Source organism: Oncorhynchus mykiss, chromosome 19, assembly GCF_013265735.2.
Source record: "Oncorhynchus mykiss isolate Arlee chromosome 19, USDA_OmykA_1.1, whole genome shotgun sequence".
Lineage (NCBI taxonomy): Eukaryota > Metazoa > Chordata > Actinopteri > Salmoniformes > Salmonidae > Oncorhynchus > Oncorhynchus mykiss.
In genome coordinates, this window is record NC_048583.1 from 49,991,254 (window position 1) to 50,015,784 (window position 24,531).

Consider the following 24,531-nt stretch of genomic DNA (forward strand, 5'->3'; position numbering starts at 1 on the left):
GCGGCTGCTCGGCCATGGAAACCCATTTCATGAAGCTCCCAACGAACAGTTCTTGTGCTGACTTTGCTTCCAGAGTCAGTTTGGAACTAGTGAGTGTTGTAACCGAGATCAGACAACTTTTACGCGCTTCGCGTTTCAGCACGCGGCGGTCCCTTTCTGTGAGCTTGTGTGGCCTACCACTTCGCTGCTGAGCCGTTGTTGCCACTAGACATTTCCACTTCACAATAACAGCACTTACAGTTAACCGGGGCAGCTCTAGCAGGGCAGAAATTTTACGAACTGACTTGTTGGAAAGGTGGCATCCTATAACGGTGCCACATTGAAAGTCACTGAGCTCTTCAGTACGGCCATTCTACTGCCAATGTTTGTCTATGTAGATTGCATGGCTGTGTGCTCGATTTATACACCTGTCAACAATGGGTGTGACTGAAATAACCAAATCCACTCATTTGAAGGGGTGTCCACATATTTTTGTATATATAGTGTATATAGATGAATATGTGCTGTGGGATTATTTAAGATACTATTTGAAGAAGTAGGGTTTCAGATGTTTTCAGAAGATGGGCAGGGATTCTGCTGTCCTAGCTTCAGGGGGTAGCTGGTTCCTCCATTGTGGTGCCAGGACAGCTTGGACTGGGCTGAGTGGGAGCTTCCCTCCCATAGGGGTTGGAGTTCCAAGAGACCAGAGGTGGCAGAATGGAGTGCTCGGGTTGGGATGTAGGGTTTAAGCAGGCCTGTCAGACCCTATGGCTCTGAATGTGTAACTCAAGGCAGTGCCCCACTCATTACCCCACACTAGTCCACACCTCCTGACCTTTCAACCCTTGTCTCCCCCGGCAACTCTGCAGGACGGTGTCCAGGTGACGGAAAGTGGGAAGTTCCACATCGCCCCTGAGGGCTTCCTGGAGGTTAAGGACGTGGGTCTAGCCGACGGTGGACGCTACGAGTGTGTCGCCCGCAACCCTATTGGCTACCAATCCGCTAGCATGGTGCTCACCGTCCTAGGTAAGACACAGCTAGAGTATGCTAATCTAGGCTAACCCTAATTGTGGAGAACTACAGACATTGCAAGCTTTTGTTCCAGCCCTGCTCTAACACACCTGAATCAAATGTGTTTTTGCTGGGATAGAACCAAAGCCTGCACACACCCCACTCCTCACCGGACCAAGGCTTTGTGACCGCTGTAACACAGATATTGTAACATCATAATTTGGGCCTACTCCTCAGCTCTAGCCCCAGTGTTGCTTATTTTCCTTGGCCTGCCTGCACGCTGTCTCGTAGCCGATGCTAGCTAGCGTGCCGACAGCGAACTGTGACCATGTTGGGTTGTTGTTGGACGGGTCTACAGCCTACACATCAGACACTCCATTTTTTACATGGCACACTGTAGAACTTCACTACGCAGTCTGCCAGAAATGTGTTCTGTTCCCTCCAATCTGCGTTCTGTTCCCTCCAACAAAATAAATTGTACCATCACCAGGAATTCATCAAAAAATGTGTTTAATTTAAGAAATCTGCTCCCAAGTATTTTCATGAATACAAAAATAGACATGATCGTGTCTCAATGTAGTCATGAATCTAGTTGCCTACCCCTGAGCTAGGTTATAATGCTACCTCATGCTGTCTTGAAAACGGCACAACAGATGACATACGCAGTTGAAACATCTGATTTCAGTTTATGGCAAATTATTCTATTGTTTTATTATCAGTGTTAGTTTATTTTACGACTGGCTTTGAAAGCAGTGCCTATCTGTTTGCAGTGCCTCCAGTAAGTAGACAAGGGGACACCTTTGTGACGTCGTCTATTGAAGAGGCCATCCGCAACGTGGACAGTGCCATCGAATCCACCAGGAGGCATCTGTTTGATGGGTAAGTCAAATGCCCTTTTAGTCAGCCGGTTGGAATCAGGCTTATGAATCTAAGCTTTGTTGCATTATGATTTCTGAACTCTTATCTTGAGTCATGTTTTGTGTGTAAGCTCTTTGAACTGATGATGTGGTTAACAGGAGCATGTTTCTATATGCACACACACACACACACACACACACACACACACACACACACACACACACACACACACACACACACACACACACACACACACACACACACACACACACACACACACACACACACACACACACACACACACACACACACACACACACACACACAGAGCCAGCCAGCCAGCCAGCCAGCCAGCCAGCCAGCCAGCCAGCCAGCAAGGGATTTGTTCTAATGACATGCCCAGATAGTGAACCTGCCTCTGGGCCCCCAGAGCTCAGTGGCTTGTGTGTTTGTGCTCTGTAACTGGCGCATCCACTAAAGCTCTTCTCACAGCCTGAGGACTTGGATTGCAATGCTCCATCCGATGTGTCATCATCACTAATTTGGATCCTCTAAATACTATATATTCTTTGTAATACTACTTATTTATTTATTTGTAACACCACATTCTGTATTTCTTTGTAATACTACATACTGAATTTCTTTGTATTTACTACATTTTTATTTATTTATTTGTAATACTGCATAATGTATTTCTTTGTAATACTACATATTTCTTTGTAATAATGCATACTGTATTTCTTTGTAATACTACATACAGTATTTCTTGTAATACTACGTACTGTATTTCTTTGTAATACTACATATTTCTTTATTTATTTGTAATAATGCATACTGTATTACTTTGTAATTCTACATACTGTATTTCTTGTAATTCTACATACTGTATTTCTTGTAATTCTACATACTGTATTTCTTTGTAATAATGCATACTGTATTTCTTGTAATACTACATACTGTATTTCTTTGTAATAGTACACACTGTATTTCTTGTAATACTACATACTGTATTTCTTTGTAATAGTACATACTGTATTTCTTTGTAATAGTACATACTGTATGCGTGCGTGTGTGTTTGTGTTTGTGTGTGTGTGTCTGTGTGTGTCATGGTTTATAAATGACACTTTCAAAGTAATTCATAAATAACAGTAGTTGTTGGAATGGCATCAAAGGATGTGATGCCCATATAAGGAAGTGAAGTTGGTTAGGAGAATGTGCATGTTGAAGTTTTACTGCCTGCTCATGTCATTTGGGTCAGGGGGGGATGTTTCAAATCAAATCAAATCAAATTTTATTTGTCACATACACATGGTTAGCAGATGTTAATGCGAGTGTAGCGAAATGCTTGTGCTTCTAGTTCCGACAATGCAGTAATAACAAGTAATCTAACTAACAATTCCAAAACTACTGTCTTGTACACAGTGTAAGGGGATAAAGAATATGTACATAAGGATATATGAATGAGTGATGGTACAGAGCAGCATAGGCAAGATACAGTAGATGGTATCGAGTACAGTATGTATAAATGAGATGAGTATGTAAACAACGTGGCATAGTTTAAAGTGGCTAGTGATACATGTATTACATAAGGATACAGTCGATGATATAGAGTACAGTATATACATATGCATATGAGATGAATAATGTAGGGTAAGTAACATTATATAAGGTAGCATTGTTTAAAGTGGCTAGTGATATATTTACATCATTTCCCATCAATTCCCATTATTAAAGTGGCTGGAGTTGAGTCAGTGTCAGTGTGTGTGTTGGCAGCAGCCACTCAGTGTTAGTGGTGGCTGTTTAACAGTCTGATGGCCTTGAGATAGAAGCTGTTTTTCAGTCTCTCGGTCCCAGCTTTGATGCACCTGTACTGACCTCGCCTTCTGGATGATAGCGGGGTGAACAGGCAGTGGCTCGGGTGGTTGATGTCCTTGATGATCTTTATGGCCTTCCTGTGACATCGGGTGGTGTAGGTGTCCTGGAGGGCAGGTAGTTTGCCCCCGGTGATGCGTTGTGCAGACCTCACTACCCTCTGGAGAGCCTTACGGTTGAGGGCGGTGCAGTTGCCATACCAGGCGGTGATACAGCCCGCCAGGATGCTCTCGATTGTGCATCTGTAGAAGTTTGTGAGTGCTTTTGGTGACAAGCCGAATTTCTTCAGCCTCCTGAGGTTGAAGTGGCGCTGCTGCGCCTTCTTCACGATGCTGTCTGTGTGAGTGGACCAATTCAGTTTGTCTGTGATGTGTATGCCGAGGAACTTAAAACTTGCTACCCTCTCCACTACTGTTCCATCGATTGTTCCATCGATGTTCCATCATTCAATACTGGTAGACACATTAGAGTTGTTGTAACTGCCAAGAAAACATTAGAAATCTAAACATGATCACATTTCTCTCTCTAAGCACCCCTCTTCGGTCTCTCTCTCTACCCCCTCCCTTCCCCTCCATCTCTCTCTCTGTAGTAACCCTCGTACCCCTGGAGAGTTGCTGGCCCTATTTCGTTACCCCAGGGACCCCTACACAGTGGGGCAGGCCAGGGCGGGGGAGATCTTCGAACAAACCCTGCTCCTCATCCAGAACCATGTCAACCAGGGCCTCATGGTCGACACCAACGGCACAGGTGAGACAGCAGAAAGCCAATACTGTGGAATAAAGAGGACATATAAGGCTTTGATTGAGTTATGAGTTAGCAGACTTTCTATGTAATGTGAACGTATAGAAGTGAGGAGGACATGCCAATGCCCCAATCCACAAACATTCAATGGGTTACTTCAGTTGGATTTTGTAAACATGGCTGTAGATAGATGTTTATGACATCTGTATGACATGTTCCTCTCATTCTGACCCATTTGACTGGATGCTCATAAAGGGTTTTACTACCGATACGTCATGCCTAATATGGTCTGTTGTCACGGGTGAAAGCCATCCCAGATTTGGAAAGAGCAATGTGTGCACTGACCGAAACAAGGGGACTGGTCCCCCATATTTAGGATTTATGAGGGAGGGAGGGAGGGAGAGAGAGGAGAGAGAGGAGAGAGAGGAGAGAGAGAGAGAGAGAGAGAGAGAGAGAGGAAAGGCTCAGTGTTTTCACTGGTTATGACAACAGTCAAGTGTTCATTGTTACACCGGGCCCTAACTTTTGCACGTCAGCAAAAATAATGTAGCCTGTTTGGTTTATGTCTATGTGACCTTGGACACCCTCTCCACCCCCACACTGCTACCCCGAAGGTTGTGTATGGCTGGATCAATTCTGTGAATGACCAGAGGGTGGAGGTGGAAGGGTGGGATTCGGGGGGGAGATGGGAGGGTTGGTGATGTTTCATCAGCCAGCTGAATTCTGACGAGAAGTCTCACTTTTCCCCATTGAGTTGAGTTACACAAAGCACCTCACACATCACACAAACACACACACGGAGCTGTAACACAGGAGCTGTCTAGTTTCCCAGGGAGTTAGCGCATGTCAGAGGAACACTCTTGGCCCTCAAGATGCAGGTTTACATTCCCAGGGCAAACATTAGCAGCCTACATGCTCTTCTGTTAGGTGGAACTATATTGATATAGTGGTATAGTACACAGCCCTGTGATTGTTTCCTCTGTATGTGGCCTTATACAGTACACCATAAAGTACACCTCCTGTCCCTCCCTTCGTCCCCAGCATTCCGCTACAATGACCTGGTGTCCCCTCACTTCCTGGATGTGATCGCCAACCTGTCAGGCTGCACGGCCCACCGCCGCTTCAACAACTGTTCTGACATCTGCTTCCACCAGAAGTACCGCAGCCACGACGGCACCTGCAACAACCTGCAGCACCCCATGTGGGGCGCCTCCCTCACCGCCTTCCAGCGCCTCCTCAAGTCAGTCTACGACAACGGCTTCAACCTGCCGCATGGCGCCAGCAGCCGCCATCACAACGGCCACGCCCTGCCTCTGCCCCGCCTCGTTTCCACCACCATGATCGGCACAGAGACCATCACCCCAGATGACCACTACACCCACATGCTCATGCAGTGGGGACAGTTCCTGGACCATGATCTAGATTCCACAGTTGCCGCCCTCAGCCAATCACGTTTCTCAGACGGCCAGCTGTGTACCAACGTGTGCACCAATGACCCTCCCTGCTTCCCCATCCAGTTCCCCCCGGGGGACCCTCGGCAGGCGCGCAGCGGGGCACGCTGCATGTTCTTTGTGCGTTCCAGTCCCGTGTGCGGCAGCGGCATGACATCACTCCTCATGAACAGCGTGTTTCCACGGGAACAGATCAACCAGCTGACATCGTACATCGACGCGTCCAACGTGTACGGCAGCTCACGCCATGAGTCAGAGGAGGTCCGCGACCTGGCCAGTCAGAGGGGACTGCTGAGGCAGGGCATCGTCCAGCGCTCTGGGAAGCCCCTGCTACCCTTCGCCACAGGGCCCCCTACAGAGTGTATGAGGGATGAGAACGAGAGCCCCATTCCCTGCTTCCTGGCTGGAGACCACAGGGCCAACGAGCAGCTGGGTCTGACAGCCATGCACACCGTGTGGTTCAGGGAACACAACCGCATAGCTACAGAGCTGCTCAGACTCAACCCACACTGGGACGGAGACACCATCTACCACGAGGCAAGGAAGATAGTTGGCGCACAGATGCAACACATCACCTACAACCACTGGCTGCCCAAGGTAAGGACTACTCTACTATATAGATCTAGTACTCTCTCATACTCTAACCAAGGTAAGGACTACTCTACTATATAAATCTAGTACTCTCTCATACTCTAACCAAGGTAAGGACTACTCTACTATATAGATCTAGTACTCTCTCATACTCTAAACAAGGTAAGGACTACTCTACTATATAGATCTAGTACTCTCTCATACTCTAACCAAGGTAAGGACTACTCTACTATATAGATATAGTACTCTCTCATACTCTAAACAAGGTAAGGACTACTCTACTATATAGATCTAGTACTCACTCATACTCTAATCAAGGTAAGGACTACTCTACTATATAGATCTAACCAATGTTCCTGTGAAAGGTCTTCAGATTGATGAAAGGTGCTGTCTCTATAAATGATTATTATTGGTGATGATGATGATGATGGTCACCCCCTCCCTCAGATCATGGGTGACGCGGGGAGGAAGCTGATTGGCGACTACCACGGCTACAACCCCAACATCAACGCCGGCATCCTCAACGCCTTCGCCACGGCTGCCTTCCGCTTCGGACACACCCTCATCAACCCCATCCTGTACCGGCTGGACGAGCACTTCCAGCCCATCCCCCAGGGCCACATCTCCCTGCACCGTGCCTTCTTCTCCCCCTTCCGCATCGTCAATGAGGGGGGCATCGACCCCCTGCTGCGGGGCCTGTTTGGCGTGGCGGGGAAGATGCGCGTGTCGACCCAGCTGTTGAACACGGAGCTGACAGAGAGGCTGTTCTCCATGGCCCACTCCGTGGCGCTGGACCTGGCCGCCATGAACATCCAGAGAGGAAGGGATCATGGGATACCGCCCTACAATGACTACCGGACCTTCTGTAACCTGACCTCGGCACAGAGCTTTGACGACCTGAGGAACGAGATCCAGAACCCCCAAGTCAGGGAGAAGCTGCAGAGGTGCAAACCAGGTTTTAGCTATCAATCATTTGCAGACACACTTGAATTGTGGCTCCATTGGGGTTGAGTTACAGTGCTGTGACTGTCTGTCTGTCTATTCCTATCTCTCCAGGCTATACGGCACTCCCCTGAACATCGACCTGTTCCCTGCTCTGATGGCTGAGGACCTGGTTCCTGGGAGCCGGCTGGGACCCACCCTCATGTGTCTGCTGGCTGCCCAGTTCAAACGCCTTAGAGATGGGGACCGGTGAGCTCACATCCCCTCAGCTACCAATTCTTGTCAAATGAATTATGCTCATCATCAACACATTTTTTAGAAGGATGAGAGAGAGAGAGAGAGAGAGAGAGAGAGAGAGAGAGAGAGAGAGAGAGAGAGAGAGAGAGAGAGAGAGAGAGAGAGAGAGAGAGAGAGAGAGAGAGAGAGAGAGAGAGAGAGAGAGAGAGAGAGAGAGAGAGAGAGTATAGGTTTTGTCTATATGGTGTGGGTTTACATGTAACCCTCCATCCTCTCCTCCTGGGTTGTGCTTCCAGGTTCTGGTATGAGAACCCAGGTGTATTCAACCCGGCCCAGCTGACCCAGCTGAAGCAGGCATCTCTGACGAGGGTGCTGTGTGACAACGGTGACAACATCACTCGTATCCAGCAAGACGTGTTCAGCGTGGCACAGCTGCCCCACGGATATGGCAGCTGTGATGACATCCCCAACATTGACCTGCGCATGTGGCAGGACTGCTGCGAAGGTAGGTAACATAGAATATAAAACACACATTCATTCTGTCTTAAATTACTCCTTATTCCTTAAATAGTGCACTACTTTTTATCACAGACATAGTGTATTGTCTTTCTATATGTCTTTGGTGAAATCAAATCAAATTTATTTATAAAGCCCTTCGTACATCAGCTGATATCTCAAAGTGCTGTACAGAAACCCAGCCTAAAACCCCAAACAGCAAGCAATGCAGGTGTAGAAGCACGGTGAAAAACTCCCTAGAAAGGCCAGAACCTAGGAAGAAACCTAGAGAGGAACCAGGCTATGAGGGGTGGCCGGGTGGAGATTATAACAGAACATGGCCAAGATGTTCAAATGTTCATAAATGACCAGCATGGTCAAATAATAATAATCACAGTAGTTGTCAAGGGTGCAGCAAGTCCGCACTTCAGGAGTAAATGTCAGTTGGCTTTTCATAGCCGATCATTAAGAGTATCTCTACCACTCCTGCGGTCTCTAGAGATTTGAAAACAGCAGGTCTGGGACAGGTAGCACGTCCGGTGAACAGGTCAGGATTCCATAGCCGCAGGCAGAACAGTTGAAACTGGAGCAGCAGCATGGCCAGGTGGACTGGGGACAGCAAGGAGTCATCATGCCAGGTAGTCCTGAGGCATGGTCCTAGGGCTCAGGTCCTCCGAGAGAGAGAAAGAAAGAGAGAAAGAGAGAATTAGAGAGAGCATACTTAAATTCACACAGGACACCGGATAAGGCAGGAGAAGTACTCCAGATATAACAAACTGACCCTAGCCCCCGACACATAAACTACTGCAGCATAAATACTGGAGGCTGAGACAGGAGGGGTCAGGAGACACTGTGGGCCCCATCCAATGATATCCCCGGACAGGGCCAAACAGGAAGGATATAACCCCACCCACTTTGCCAAAGCACAGCCCCCACACCACTCGAGGGATATCTTCAACCACCAACTTACCATCCTGAGACAAGGCCGAGTATAGCCCACAAAGATCTCCACCACGGCACAACCCAAGGGGGGTCGCCAACCCAGACAGGAAGATCACATCAGTGACTCAACCCACTCAAGTGACGCACCCCCCCTTTGGGACAGCATGAAAGAGCACCAGTAAGCCAGTGACTCAGCCCTGTAATAGGGTTAGAGGCAGAGAATCCCAGTGGAAAGAGGGGAACCGGCCAGGCAGACACAGCAAGGGCGGATCATTTCTCCAGAGCCCTTCCGTTCACCTTCACACTCCTGGGCCAGACTACACTTAATCATAGGACCTACTGAAGAGATGAGTCTTCAATAAAGACTTAAAGGTTGAGACCGAGTTTGCGTCTCTCACATGGGTAGGCAGACCATTCCATAAAAATTGAGCTCTATAGGAGAAAGCCCTGCTTCCAGCTGTTTGCCCAGGGACAATTAGGAGGCCTGCGTCTTGTGACCGTAGCGTATGTGTAGGTATGTATTGCAGGACCAAATCGGAGAGATAGGTAGGAGCAAGCCAATGTAATGCTTTGTAGGTTAGCAGTAAAACCTTGAAATCAGCCCTTGCCTTAACAGGAAGCCAGTGTAGGGAGGCTAGCACTGGAGTAATATGATCAAATTTTGGGGTTCTAGTCAGGATTCTAGCAGCCGTATTTAGCACTAACTGAAGTTTATTTAGTGCTTTATCTGGGTAGCTGGAAAGTAGAGCATTGCAGTAGTCTAACCTAGTAACAAAAGCATGGATGAATTTTTGGACAGATAGTTTCTGATTTTTGCAATGTTACGTAGATGGAAAACAGCTGTCCTTGAAACAGTCTTGATATGTTTGTCAAAAGAGAGACCAGGGTCCAGAGTAACGCCGAGGTCTTCACAGTTTTATTTGAGACGACTGTACAACCATTAAGATTAATTGTCAGATTCAACAGAAGATCTCTTTGTTTCTTGGGACCTAGAACAGGCATCTCTGTTTTGTCCGAGTTTAAAAGTAGAAAGTTTTATTTTTTTTAACCTTTATTTAACTAGGCAAGTCATGCAGTTAACCCACTGTTCCTAGGCCGTCATTGAAAATAAGAATTTGTTCTTAACTGACTTGCCTAGTTAAATAAAGGTTAAAAAAAAAAAAAAGTTCTCATTTTCAATGACGGCCTAGGAACAGTGGGTTAACTGCCTGTTCAGGGGCAGAACAACAGATTTGTACCTTGTCAGCTCAGGGGTTTGAACTTGCAACCTTCCGGTTACTAGTCCAACACTCTAACCACTAGCCTTCCCTGCCATCCACTTCCTTATGTCTGAAACACAGGCTTCTAGTGAGGGCAATTCTGGGGCTTCACCATGTTTCATTAAAATGTACAGCTGTGTGTCACCCGCATAGCAGTGAAAGTTAACATTATGTTTTCCAATGACATCCCCAACAGGTAAAATATTTAGTGAAAACAATAGTGGTCCTAAATCGGAACCTTGAGGAACACCAAAATGTACAGTTGATTTGTCAGAGGACAAACCATTCACAGAGACAAACTGATATATTTCCGACAGATAAGATCTAAACCAGGCCAGAACTTGTCCATGTATACCAATTTGGGTTTCCAATCTCTCCAAAAGAATTTGGTGATCAATGTTATCAAAAGCAGCACTAAGGTCTAGGAGTACGGGGACAGATGCACAGCCTCGGTCTGATGCCATTAAAAGGTCACTTACCACCTTCACAAGTGCAGTCTCAGTGCTATGATGGGGTCTAAAACCAGACTGAAGCATTTCGTATAAATTTTTTGTCTTCATGAAGGCAGTGAGTTGCTGCGCAACAGCTTTTTCAAAAAAGTTTGAGAGGAATTGAAGATTCAATATAGGCCGATAGTTTTTTTTATATTTTCTGGGTCAAGGTTTGGCTTTTTCAAGAGAGGCTTTATTACTGCCACTTTTAGTGAGTTTGGTACACATCCGGTGGATAGAGAGCCATTTATTATGTTCAACATAGGAGGGCCAAGCACAGGAAGCAGCTCTTTCAGTAGTATATTTCATGACTAGAAGCTCAAAAGAAATTTGCTATCGTAAATGTTAGGAACACCTCCGACTTTGCAGGATGCACGGGGGATATGGTCACTAGTGTAACCAGGAGGTGAGGCCTCATTTAACACAGTAAATTCATCAGGCTTAAGCCATGTTTCAGGCAGGCCAACACATCAAGATTATGATCAGTGATTAGTTCATTGACTATAACTGCCTTTGAAGTAAGGGATCTAACATTAAGTAGCCCTATTTTGAGATGTGAGGTATCACGATCTCTTTCAATAATGGCAGAAATGGAGGAGGTCTTTATCCTAGTGAGATTGCTAAGGCGAACACCGCCATTTTTAGTTCTGCCCAACCTAAGTCGAGGCACAGACACTCTCAATGGGGATAGCTGAGCTGACTACACTGACTGTGCTAGTGGCAGACTCCACTAAGCTGGCAGTCTGGCTGACAGCCTGCTGCCTGGCCTGCACCCTATTTCATTGTGGAGCTAGAGGAGTTAGAGTCCTGTCTATGTTGGTAGATAAGATGAGAGCACCCCTCCAGCTAAGCTGGAGTCCGTCACTCCTCAGCACGCCAGGCTTGGTCCTGTTTGTGGGTGAGTCCCAGAAAGAGGGCCAATTTTCTACAAATTCTATCTTTTGGGAGGCGCGGAAAACAGTTTTCAACCAGTGATTGAGTTGTGAGACTGCTATAGAGCTCATCACTCCCCCTAACTGGGAGGGGGCCAGAGACAATTACTCGATGCCGACACATCTTTCTAGCTGATTTACACGCTGAAGCTATGTTGCGCTTGGTGATCTCTGACTGTTTCATCCTAACATCGTTGGTGCCGACGTGGATAACAATATCTCTATACTCTCTACACTCGCCAGTTTTAGCTTTAGTCAGCACCATCTTCAGATTAGCCTTAACGTCGGTAGCCCTGCCCCCTGGTAAACAGTGTATGATCGCTGGATGATTTGTTTTAAGTCTAATACTGCGGGTAATGGAGTCGCCAATGACTAGAGTTTTCAATTCGTCAGAGCTAATGGTGGGAAGCTTGGGCGTCTCAGACCCTGTAACGGGAGGAGTAGAGACAAGAGGAGGCTCGGTCTCAGACTCCGACTAGCTGCTTAATGGGGAAAACCGGTTGAAAGTTTCTGTCGGCTGAATGAGCGACACCGGTTGAGCATTCCTACAGCATTTCCCCCCAGAAGCCATGAGAAAGTTGTCCGGCTTCGGGGACCGTGCGAGGGGATTTATACTAACGCTATCTGTACTTACTGGTGGCACAGACGCTGTTTCATCCTTTCCTACACTGAAATTACCCTTGCCTAATGATTGCGTCTGAAGCTGGGCTTGTAGCACAGCTATCCTCGCCATAAGGTGATCGTTCTCCTGTATATTATGAGTACAGTGACTGCAATTAGAAGGCATCATGTTAATGTTACTACTTAGCTTCGGCTGTTGGAGGTCCTGATGAACCATGTCCAGATAAAGCGTCCGGAGTGAAAAAGTTGAATGAAAAAAAGTTGAGTGAGGGAAAAACTAAAAATATAAACGGTAATTAAAAAGTAAAAACCGTAAAGTGGTCAGGTAGCAAAGTAAGGTTGGCAACAAAACGCACAGCAACACGTAAACAAGTCTGCAAGTTGTGAAAAGTAGTGATCTGTGGGAATGGGGAGTCTCTGGGATTGGTTGTGTTGATGCTGTTTACATGTTGTGGAATGTATCTATGGTCCAATACTCTTGAGTCAACTTCCTCTTCTTCTTCATCAGAATGGAATAATTTTAGGATTTACTGCTTCAAATATTTTTTTTAAGATACCCAGACTGTTGGTACTGTTGGTACACAGGGTTATACACGGTTACGCAGGGTTAATATTTGGACGCTTATTTCTGTGGAATGTGATGTGGGAAGAAACAGGACAAGAGAGGCTCTACATTTGATTACGAGACACCTGACTAGGCTTTGGGTAATAATTGGTCAGTGCCCCACAGTGTTTGAGACTGCATTTACAAAAGCTTTGTGCATTTGTCTGACAGTGCTATCTGTATGACTGCTGTCATTTGCCTGCATGTGAAAACAACAAACCCAGATAAAATAGGACAGAGATTAAATAATACAAATGTCTTCAGGCTTTGTCTCATCACAGTGAAAAGGGCCATTGACTAGCTAGATTGGATCCCCAGTTGTGGCTGTATAGGTTAGGGTGTGTAATTATAATTGGAATTGATTAGTGGGTCAAGAATGTACCTTTGATCAACATTACAATAAATGCCATGGTTTATTTTTCAGATTTTGGTAGTGTGTTTGTCTTGAGAGATATATGTAATCAGCTACCTGCTCTACTGTTCCCTACTACCTTCTGACCACAGCCTCCTGGTACTACCCTCTGACCCCAGACTCCTAGTACTACCGTCTGACCCCAGCCTCCTGGCACTACCCTCTGACCCCAGACGCCTGGTACTACCCTCTAACCCCCAGCTTCCTGGTACTACCCTCTGACCCCAGCCTCCTGGTACTAGCCTCTGACCCCAGCCTCCTGGTTCATGACCAGGCTTTTTAAGACATTACCATGTGATTGTAAGGCTTACATATTATATTGAGAGTTATCCCTGATGTTGTACATTCCATCCCAGGGTTCCATTGACTAACCCAGCAGTACATGACTGGGACGACAGTAGGTATGAGTATGAGGGCTTTCAGTGGGGGTTTGTCTCGCCCCATCTACTAAAATATATTATTTGGTTAGCATGTTGTCACATGTGCGAGCAGTGCAACCAATTCACCAATTTATTGAATTACCTGGGACACTTCTCTTCAGCCAAAGCATAGGCTAGTAGATATGCTATTGGAAATTGTTGGAAAGTTGGAATTGGTATCTGGGGGTGCAGGAGAGGTTTTGGTTTTTGGAGAGCAGCTGAATTTTCCCTCCAACAAACCCCTGAGTGGATGACTCTGAGCCACTTATTCTGGGTGGCTGGGTGAGAATACAGGGCTTCTGTGAGCAGCTATTACACATATTAAGCTATTTACTCCCTACTGTGAGACACACTAGTCACAATGCACTGTTCCATTGGATCCTTTGAATGTTTTAGATGATGTCATGATTTACACTGTGTAGGCATTCAGGGACTTTTGAGTTAAAAGAGTTTGTATTCAGGTGGATACGGGGGTGAAGTGGAGAGGTCTGGGGGTGTACTCACCCTACTTTCACCCCACTCTCCCTCCACCCTCAACTGTTGCCTCATGCTTGTGACATTAATATTGGTAATTTGGTTATTCATCAAGTAAAATTAAATATATTGAAATATAAGTCAAGTCATGTTTTATTCAAAATCAGCCTTGGACAACGGCCAACTAGTTTCACTAGTTCTTGCTATGAGCTCAGATAATGTCCCTTGAGAACATAATGATTTTGGGATTACATTTACGACTGTGGTCTCTTATCCTTAGATGATTGTTTTCCTTTTTTCTCTTGGCTCTGACCCTGAGTTCACTCAGCCTTCACAAATGAACATGGGAAAAGCTAATAAAAAGTGAATATCCTGTCAGTGGAGAGGGTCAGATGGGGAGAGAGTCAGAGGAGAAGAGGGTCAGACGTGGAGAGGGTCAGAGGAGAAGAGGGTCAGACGTGGAGAGGATCAGACCTGGAGGGGGTCAGACGTGGAGAGGGTCAGAGGAGAAGAGGGTCAGACGTGGAGAGGGTCAGAGGAGAAGAGGGTCGGACGTGGAGAGGGTCAGAGGAGAAGAGGGTCAAACATGGAGAGGGTCAGAGGAGAAGAGGGTCAGATGTTGAAAGGGTCAGAGGAGAAGAGGGGCAGACGTGGAGAGGGTCAGATTAGAAGAGGGTCAGAGGTGGAGAGGGTCAGAGTAGGGGGGGCAGAGGTGGAGAGATTCAGACTTGGAGAGGGTCACAGGAGAAGAGGGTCAGTGGAGAAGAGGGTCAGAGGTGGAGAGCGTCAGATGTGGAGAGGGTCAGAGGAGAAGAGGGTCAGATGTTGAAAGGGTCAGAGGAGAAGAGGGTCAGAAGAGAAGAGTAGAAGAGGGTCAGAGGATAAGAGGGGCAGACGTGGAGAGGGTCAGAGTAGAAGAGGGTCAGAGATGGAGAGGGTCAGAGTTGGGGGGCAGAGGTGGAGAGATTCAGACTTGGAGAGGGTCACAGGAGAAGAGGGTCAGTGGAGAAGAGGGTCAGAGGTGGAGAGGGTCAGATGTGGAGAGGGTCAGAAGAGAAGAGGGTTAGAGTAGAAGTGGTCAGAGGTGGAGAGGGTCAGAGTAGGGGGGGCAGAGGTGGAGAGATTCAGACTTGGAGAGGGTCAGACATAGAGAGGGTCAGACATATGGAGGGTCACAGGTGGAGAGGGTCAGATGTGGAGAGGGTCAGACTTGGAAAGGGTCAGAGTAGAAGAGGGTCAGACGTGGAGAGGATCAGAGGAGAAGAAGAAAGCGTTATGCTCTGGTTTCTGTGTTTGTGTGTGTGTGTGTGTGTGTGTGTGTGTGTGTGTGTGTGTGTGTGTGTGTGTGTGTGTGTGTGTGTGACAAGACAAACTGTAGACAGTGTGTGTGCGTGTGTGTGTGTCTTCTTCTTCATGCATGTGAGTGAGGGAGAGTTTTGTTTTTGATAAATAAGTATTTTATAGCAGAGTTTTTTTTTCATGTTTTATGTGTTTTATAGCTTTTGTTTATCATCACCCCAACCTGAGAATCTCCCACAGTGTACGTTACAGCCCACCTAATTACAGGGCCTCAATTACAGGGCCTCTCTGTGTAACTGTTTTCTGTCAGGGGGTTTATTGCTCCTCTATTGTAAGGAGGGTGTGAGCATCTTGGGGGCAAAGTAGATGGTGTTGGCTTAGAAAAGGATTATTGACAACATGTAAATAATATTTTGTCTCCAAATGTATTGAAAACATAAATGCATTTTCACAATAAGCACTTGTTGTCTCTCAAATACATTGCTGTAGTTGTTAGCTAGCTGGTACATTTTTGCCAATTTATCATAGATGTGGCATAAGTCAAAACACCTCAAAACAAGACAAGGTATCAAAAACAAGATAGAACGAGCTGAAACAAACCACCTACGATTCCCCACATGGCAGCCTCTGGTCATTGTGGCTAACTATCTGACCATTCAGAATCACAACACAGGGCCTTCTACCCTTGCAATGCATGTTCATCATTTTCATGACGTTGCCAGGGAAACCGTCTATATGGTGTGTGGGTGTGTGGGAGGCTGGCGTCTTGGTAGCCCTGCTCTTAGATAAGCTCTTTGAAGTCTGTTGAAAGGGGACCTGAAGATGAAGTGGTGTGTGTTCAGGGCAGATCCCCACCTACCACCACACTGTACTAAGGTGTGAGTGAGAGACTGTCAGCAGAGCTCCAGCAGTACTCACCAGCATCACTGGTCACGTCACAGAGAAGACTGCACAGGGCATGGGCCCAGAGCTTTAATTCATTCATCTTTATGTAATCTGAGTTTCCTGATTTGCCCCATTGTTTAAGTTGTGATTTGTTGTACCCCCAGACTGCAGAACCAAGGGTCAGTTCAATGCCCTGTCCTACCACTTCAGAGGGCGCAGGTCAGTGGACCAGAGCTCTGCAGAGGAGAAGCCTGCCGCCAACAGCATACAGAGGAACAGCAGGTACCTCCGGCTACATTAAGTTCCTTGAATGTGATAACCATTCTGCGTCATAGCTAACGACTGTGGTGACTAAAAGTATTATAACTCACAAAGTTATGCTATAAAACATAAGGTTGTATTTTGGGATGTGTTTTCTTATATTTCAGCCCAGGTGAAGGCACTCCTGAAAATCTTGTGAATGTCTCTCTCACCTGGCAACAAAGCATTGAACCCTCGCTGAATGACTTCCAAGACTTTGTGGTGGACATGCAGAAGACTATCACAGGTTTACGGAAGCAGGTGAGAACAGTTGTACAGTGCCTTGCGAAAGTATTCGGCCCCCTTGAACTTTGCGACCTTTTGCCACATTTCAGGCTTCAAACATAAAGATATAAAACTGTATTTTTTTGTGAAGAATCAACAACAAGTGGGACACAATCATGAAGTGGAACGACATTTATTGGATATTTCAATTTTTTTTAACAAATCAAAAACTGAAAAAATGGGGCGTGCAAAATTATTCAGCCCCCTTAAGTTAATACTTTGTAGCGCCACCTTTTGCTGCGATTACAGCTTTAAGTCGCTTGGGGTATGTCTCTATCAGTTTTGCACATCGAGAGACTGACATTTTTTCCCATTCCTCCTTGCAAAACAGCTCGAGCTCAGTGAGGTTGGATGGAGAGCATTTGTGAACAGCAGTTTTCAGTTCTTTCCACAGATTCTCGATTGGATTCAGGTCTGGACTTTGACTTGGCCATTCTAACACCTGGATATGTTTATTTTTGAACCATTCCATTGTAGATTTTGCTTTATGTTTTGGATCATTGTCTTGTTGGAAGACAAATCTCCGTCCCAGTCTCAGGTCTTTTGCAGACTCCATCAGGTTTTCTTCCAGAATGGTCCTGTATTTGGCTCCATCCATCTTCCCATCAATTTTAACCATCTTCCCTGTCCCTGCTGAAGAAAAGCAGGCCCAAACCATGACGCTGCCACCACCATGTTTGACAGTGGGGATGGTGTGTTCAGCTGTGTTGCTTTTACGCCAAACATAACGTTTTGCATTGTTGCCAAAAAGTTCAATTTTGGTTTCATCTGACCAGAGCACCTTCTTCCACATGTTTGGTGTGTCTCCCAGGTGGCTTATGGCAAACTTTAAACAACACTTTTTATGGATATCTTTAAGAAATGGCTTTCTTCTTGCCACTCTTCCATATAGGCCAGATTTGTGCAATATACGACTGATTGTTGTCCTATGGACAGAGTCTCCCACCTCAGCTGCAGATCTCCGCAGTTCATCCAGAGTGATCATGGGCCTCTTGGCTGCATCTCTGATCAGTCTTCTCCTTGTATGAGCTGAAAGTTTAGAGGGACGGCCAGGTCTTGGTAGATTTGCAGTGGTCTGATACGCCTTCCATTTCAATATTATCGCTTGCACAGTGCTCCTTGGGATGTTTAAAGCTTGGGAAATCTTTTTGTATCCAAATCCGGCTTTAAACTTCTTCGCAACAGTATCTCGGACCTGCCTGGTGTGTTCCTTGTTCTTCATGATGCTCTCTGCGCTTTTAACGGACCTCTGAGACTATCACAGTGCAGGTGCATTTATACGGAGACTTGATTACACACAGGTGGATTGTATTTATCATCATTAGTCATTTAGGTCAACATTGGATCATTCAGAGATCCTCACGGAACTTCTGGAGAGAGTTTGCTGCACTGAAAGTAAAGGGGCTGAATAATTTTGCACGCCCAATTTTTCAGTTTTTGATTTGTTAAAAAAGTTTGAAATATCCAATAAATGTCGTTCCACTTCATGATTGTGTCCCACTTGTTGTTGATTCTTCACAAAAAAATACAGTTTTATATCTTTATGTTTGAAGCCTGAAATGTGGCAAAAGGTCGCAAAGTTCAAGGGGGCCGAATACTTTCGCAAGGCACTGTATACCACATAAGGCTAGATCTGCTGGGTTTGTTCATTAAGAAGTGTTACCCCAGTCTTATTTTGTCTGCTCATCACACATTGAAATAGCAACACCAGTCTTGTTGCATAGTGATTTGAGTGCTTCATTACATCCTTCCTCTACACTGCAAGTCCAGTCATATTCAGCTCAGGCTCTTACACTTAGAACCTATGCAGAACATTGTAGAATCCAGACACTATTAGCCAGTATTGTATGTGCCCAGATTGAACAGGATATGCTGCCTGATGGTATAGGATTTTAGCATGTAGCACACTGGGGTGGGATAAAGGAGAACTAACTGTGCTGTAGGCTAACTGGCTAACATGGCTTTGATTAAAGTGGAACTTAGCGTTTTAACTACTTTGCAGATATGAAACAAACAGACAATCAAAATATCAGTAAAAAATATATACTTCTCAGTTCATGCAAAAAAAATATACTTTATAAGAGATCACTCCAAGATCGCATAGCAGTTCAGACGTCTTTTGTCCTCCTCTTGTCGTGTCCTGTATATATATATATATTTACAACTTTTTTCACATACATTTTATTTTTATTTTCCATCAACTCATCTTCAAAACACTCTCCTGCAACCCGCCTCACCAATTTATATTTATAAAAAAGTATTATTTACCTCAGATCTGTAATCCTCCAAGAAGCTAGCCAGAAACTCCAAGAAGCTAGCCAGAAACTAGCCAGAAGCTAGCCAGGAGCTAGCCCAGAAGCTAATCCAGAAGCTAATCAGAAGCTAGTTAGCTTCTTTACTGGCAAATCGTTAGTATTCAGCTAACCACTGTTTAGCTCGAAAATCTATCGAAAATCCATCGCCAGTTTTGTACGGCGCAGCGCGGCTCAGAACGGAACATACTGGACCAATTTTTCTCTCCATGTCCCTGGATTTCAACTGCTCTCTGGACATTCATACCCGGATCTCACAGCTAGCTAGCTGCTATCCGTGTGACAATCGGCTTTCGTCGATTCCGGAGCAAACATCAATTATTCCGGTGCTAGCCAGAGTTCCATCATTCACTCCTGGGCTGCAGTCACCTATCCGGACCCGTTTTACTGCCTACGCGGAGCCCCACCGGCTTTCACAACTGGACTGTCGACGTTATCTACCTGAAGGAGATCCGGCTGGCTCCTCCGTCGTGACGTTACCCGAACGCCCATCTGCGGCCCGCTAACCGTTAGCTGTCTTACCGGCTGCTATCTGAATAGACAATCGGACAATTTATTTATTTTTATTATTATTATGTTTTCTTCTCGGGCCTCTATAACTATATCTATTGTTCTTATTTTTGTTGTTGTTGTGTGATTTGGATTAATCCCCTCTACCACACGGAACCCCACTAATCTACTGACCGAACGCAAGAGGTGGCTAACAACATACCTCCATCCTATGCTAGCTTGCTACCGATGGCCTGGCTAGCTGTCTAAATCGCCGTGACCCTCAACCAACCTCTCCACTCACTGGACCCTTTTGATCACGCGACTAAGCATGCCTCTCCTTAATGTCAATATGTCTTGTCCATTGCTGTTCTGGTTAGTGTTTATTGGCTTATTTCACTGTAGAGCTTCTAGTCCTGCTCACTATACCTTATCCAACCTATTAGTTCCACCACCCACACATGCAATGACATCTCCTGGTTTCAATGATGTTTCTAGAGACAATATCTCTCTCTTCATCACTCAATACCTAGGTTTACCTCCACTGTATTCACATCCTACCTTACCTTTGTCTGTACATTATACCTTGATGCTATTTTATCGCCCCCAGAAACCTCCTTTTACTCTCTGTTCCAGACATTCTAGACGACCAATTCTTATTGCTTTTAGCCGCACCCTTATTCTACTCCTCCTATGTTCCTCTGGCGATGTAGAGGTGAATCCAGGCCCTGCAGTGCCTAGCTCCACTCCTTTTCCCCAGGCGCTCTCTTTTGACGACTTCTGTAACCGTAATAGCCTTGGTTTCATGCATGTTAACATTAGAAGCCTCCTCCCTAAGTTTGTTCTATTCACTGCTTTAGCACACTCTGCCAACCCGGATGTTCTAGCTGTGTCTGAATCCTGGCTTAGGAAGACCACCAAAAATTCTGACATTTTAATTCCAAACTACAACATTTTCAGACAAGATAGAACTGCCAAAGGGGGCGGTGTTGCAATCTACTGCAAAGATAGCCTGCAGAGTTCTGTCCTACTATCCAGGTCTGTACCCAAACAATTTGAACTTCTACTTTTAAAAATCCACCTCTCTAAAAACAAGTCTCTCACCGTTGCCGCCTGCTATAGACCACCCTCTGCCCCCAGCTGTGCTCTGGACACCATATGTGAACTGATTGCCCCCCATCTATCTTCAGAGCTTGTGCTGCTAGGCGACCTAAACTGGAACATGCTTAACACCCCAGCCATCCTACAATCTAAACTTGAAGCCCTCAATCTCACACAAATTATCAATGAACCTACCAGGTACCTCCCCAAAGCCTTAAACACAGGCACCCTCATAGATATCATCCTAACCAACTTCCCCTCTAAATACACCTCTGCTGTCTTCAACCAAGATCTCAGCGATCACTGCCTCATTGCCTGCATCCGTAATGGGTCAGCGGTCAAACGACCTCCTCTCATCACTGTAAAACGCTCCCTGAAACACTTCAGCGAGCAGGCCTTTCTAATCGACCTGGCCGGGGTATCCTGGAAGGATATTGACCTCATCCCGTCAGTAGAGGATGCCTGGATATTTTTTTTAAATGCCTTCCTAACCATCTTAAATAAACATGCCCCATTCAAGAAATGTAGAACCAGGAACAGATATAGCCCTTGGTTCTCCCCAGACCTGACTGCCCTTAACCAACACAAAAACATCCTATGGCGTTCTGCATTAGCATCGAACAGCCCCCGTGATATGCAGCTGTTCAGGGAAGCTAGAAACCATTATACACAGGCAGTTAGAAAAGCCAAGGCTAGCTTTTTCAAGCAGAAATTTGCTTCTTGCAACACTAACTCAAAAAAGTTCTGGGACACTGTAAAGTCCATGGAGAATAAGAACACCTCCTCCCAGCTGCCCACTGCACTGAAGATAGGAAACACTGTCACCACTGATAAATCCACCATAATTGAAAATTTCAATAAGCATTTTTCTACTGCTGGCCATGCTTTCCACCTGGCTACTCCTACCCCTGTCAACAGCACTGCACCCCCAACAGCAACTCGCCCAAGCCTTCCCAATTTCTCCTTCTCCCAAATCCATTCAGCTGATGTTCTGAAAGAGCTGCAAAATCTGGACCCCTACAAATCAGCCGGGCTAGACAATCTGGACCCTTTCTTTCTAAAATTATCTGCTGAAATTGTTGCCACCCCTATTACTAGCCTGTTCAACCTCTCTTTCGTGTCGTCTGAGATTCCCAAAGATAGGAAAACAGCTGCGGTCATCCCCCTCTTCAAAGGGGGGGACACTCTTGACCCAAACTGCTACAGACCTATATCTATCCTACCATGCCTTTCTAAGGTCTTCGAAAGCCAAGTCAACAAACAGATTACCGACTATTTCGAATCTCACCATACCTTCTCTGCTATGCAATCTGGTTTCAGAGCTGGTCATGGGTGCACCTCAGCCACGCTCAAGGTCCTAAACGATATCTTAACCGCCATCGATAAGAAACATTACTGTGCAGCCGTATTCATTGATCTGGCCAAGGCTTTCGACTCTGTCAATCACCACATCCTCATCGGCAGACTCAACAGCCTTGGTTTCTCAAATGATTGCCTCGCCTGGTTCACCAACTACTTCTCTGATAGAGTTCAGTGTGTCAAATCGGAGGGTCTGTTGTCCGGACCTCTGGCAGTCTCTATGGGGGTGCCACAGGGTTCAATTCTTGGACCGACTCTCTTCTCTGTATACATCAATGAGGTCGCTCTTGCTGCTGGTGAGTCTCTGATCCACCTCTACGCAGACGACACCATTCTGTATACTTCCGGCCCTTCTTTGGACACTGTGTTAACCTTTCTGATCTCCCCATCCCGGATCCGGGATCGTGAATACAGACTCAAGCTCATTACCATAACGCAACGTTAACTATTCATGAAAATCGCAAATGAAATGAAATAAATATGCTAGCTCTCAAGCTTAGCCTTTTGTTAACAACACTGTCATCTCAGATTTTCAAAATATGCTTCTCAACCATTGCAAAACAAGCATTTGTGTAACAGTATTGATGGCTAACGTAGCATTTAGCATTAGCATTCAGCTGGCAACATTTACACAAAAAAACAGAAAAGCATTCAAATAAAATCATTTACCTTTGAAGAACTTCAGATGTTTTCAATGAGGAGACTCTCAGATAGCAAATGTTCAGTTTTTCCTGAAAGATTATTTGTTTAGGACAAATCGCTCCGTTTTCTGCGTCACGTTTAGCTATGAAAAAACCCCTGTATCCAGGATTGTGTAAATCTATCAGCAAGCTCATTAGCATAACACAACGTTAACTATTTATGAAAATCGCAAATGAAATGAAATAAATATGCCATCTCTCAAGCTTAGCCTTTTGTAAACAACACTGTCATCTCAGATTTTCAAAATATGCTTCTCAACCATAGGAAAACAATCATTTGTGTAAAAGTAGCTAGCTAGCGTTAGCATTTCGCGTTAGCATTTAGCGTTAGCATTAGCGTTAGCATCCAGCACGCAACATTAACAAAAACATAAAAGCCTTCAAATAAAATCATTTACCTTTGAAGAACTTCTGATGTTTTCAATGAGGATACTCTCAGTTAGATAGCAGATGCTCAGTTTTTCCAAAAAGATTCCTTGTGTATTAGAAATAGCTCCGTTTTATACATCACATTTGGCTACCAAAAAAAATCCCAAAATTCAGTCCTCAAAACGCGAACTTTTTTCCAAATTAACTCCATAATATCGACTGAAAACATGGCAAACGTTGTTTAGAATCAATCATCAAGGTGTTTTTCACATATCTCTTCATTGATACATCGTTCTTGGACACATGCTTTCTCCCCTGAATCAAATGGTAAAGTAGAAGCAGCTGGCAATTGCGCACCGAATTCGACGCAGGACACCAGGCGGACACTTGGAAAATGTAGTCTCTTATGGTCAATCTTCCAATGATATGCCTACAAATACGTCACAATGCTGCTAAGACCTTGGGCGAACGTCAGAAAGTGTAGGCTCATTCGTTGCGCAATCACAGCCATATAAGGAGAGAATGGAAAACAGAGCTTCAGAAATTCTGCTAATTCCTGGGTGATGCATCATCTTGGTTTCGCCTGTAGAATGAGTTCTGGGGCACTTACAGACAAAATCTTTGCAGATTCTGAAACTTCAGAGTGTTTTCTTTCCAAAACTATATGCATAGTCGAGCATCTTTTCATGACAAAATATCGCGCTTAAAACAGGAACGTTTTTTATCCAAAAATGAAATAGCGCCCCTAGAGCTCTAACAGGTTAACAACCCTCCAGGCAAGCTTCAATGCCATACAACTCTCCTTCCGTGGCCTCCAATTGCTCTTAAATACAAGTAAAACTAAATGCATGCTCTTCAACCGATCGCTACCTGCACCTACCCGCCTGTCCAACATCACTACTCTGGACGGCTCTGACTTAGAATACGTGGACAACTACAAATACTTAGGTGTCTGGTTAGACTGTAAACTCTCCTTCCAGACCCATATCAAACATCTCCAATCCAAAGTTAAATCTAGAATTGGCTTCCTATTTCGCAACAAAGCATCCTTCACTCATGCTGTCAAACATACCCTTGTAAAACTGACCATCCTACCAATC

At 45.4% G+C, this 24,531-nt stretch overlaps 1 protein-coding gene across 1 annotated transcript in view; it reads left to right on the forward strand.

Moving 5' to 3' along the window:
* Nucleotides 1-24,531, forward strand: part of LOC110498067 (peroxidasin) — a 96,806-nt gene that overhangs the window by 63,550 nt on the left and 8,725 nt on the right. The window contains exons 13-21 of the mRNA XM_036955011.1: nucleotides 849-1,005; nucleotides 1,761-1,869; nucleotides 4,310-4,467; nucleotides 5,503-6,509; nucleotides 6,951-7,447; nucleotides 7,560-7,694; nucleotides 7,979-8,187; nucleotides 16,680-16,797; nucleotides 16,944-17,076. Of these exons, the coding sequence (XP_036810906.1) occupies nucleotides 849-1,005; nucleotides 1,761-1,869; nucleotides 4,310-4,467; nucleotides 5,503-6,509; nucleotides 6,951-7,447; nucleotides 7,560-7,694; nucleotides 7,979-8,187; nucleotides 16,680-16,797; nucleotides 16,944-17,076 (2,523 nt within the window). The remainder of the gene's footprint in view (nucleotides 1-848; nucleotides 1,006-1,760; nucleotides 1,870-4,309; nucleotides 4,468-5,502; nucleotides 6,510-6,950; nucleotides 7,448-7,559; nucleotides 7,695-7,978; nucleotides 8,188-16,679; nucleotides 16,798-16,943; nucleotides 17,077-24,531) is intronic.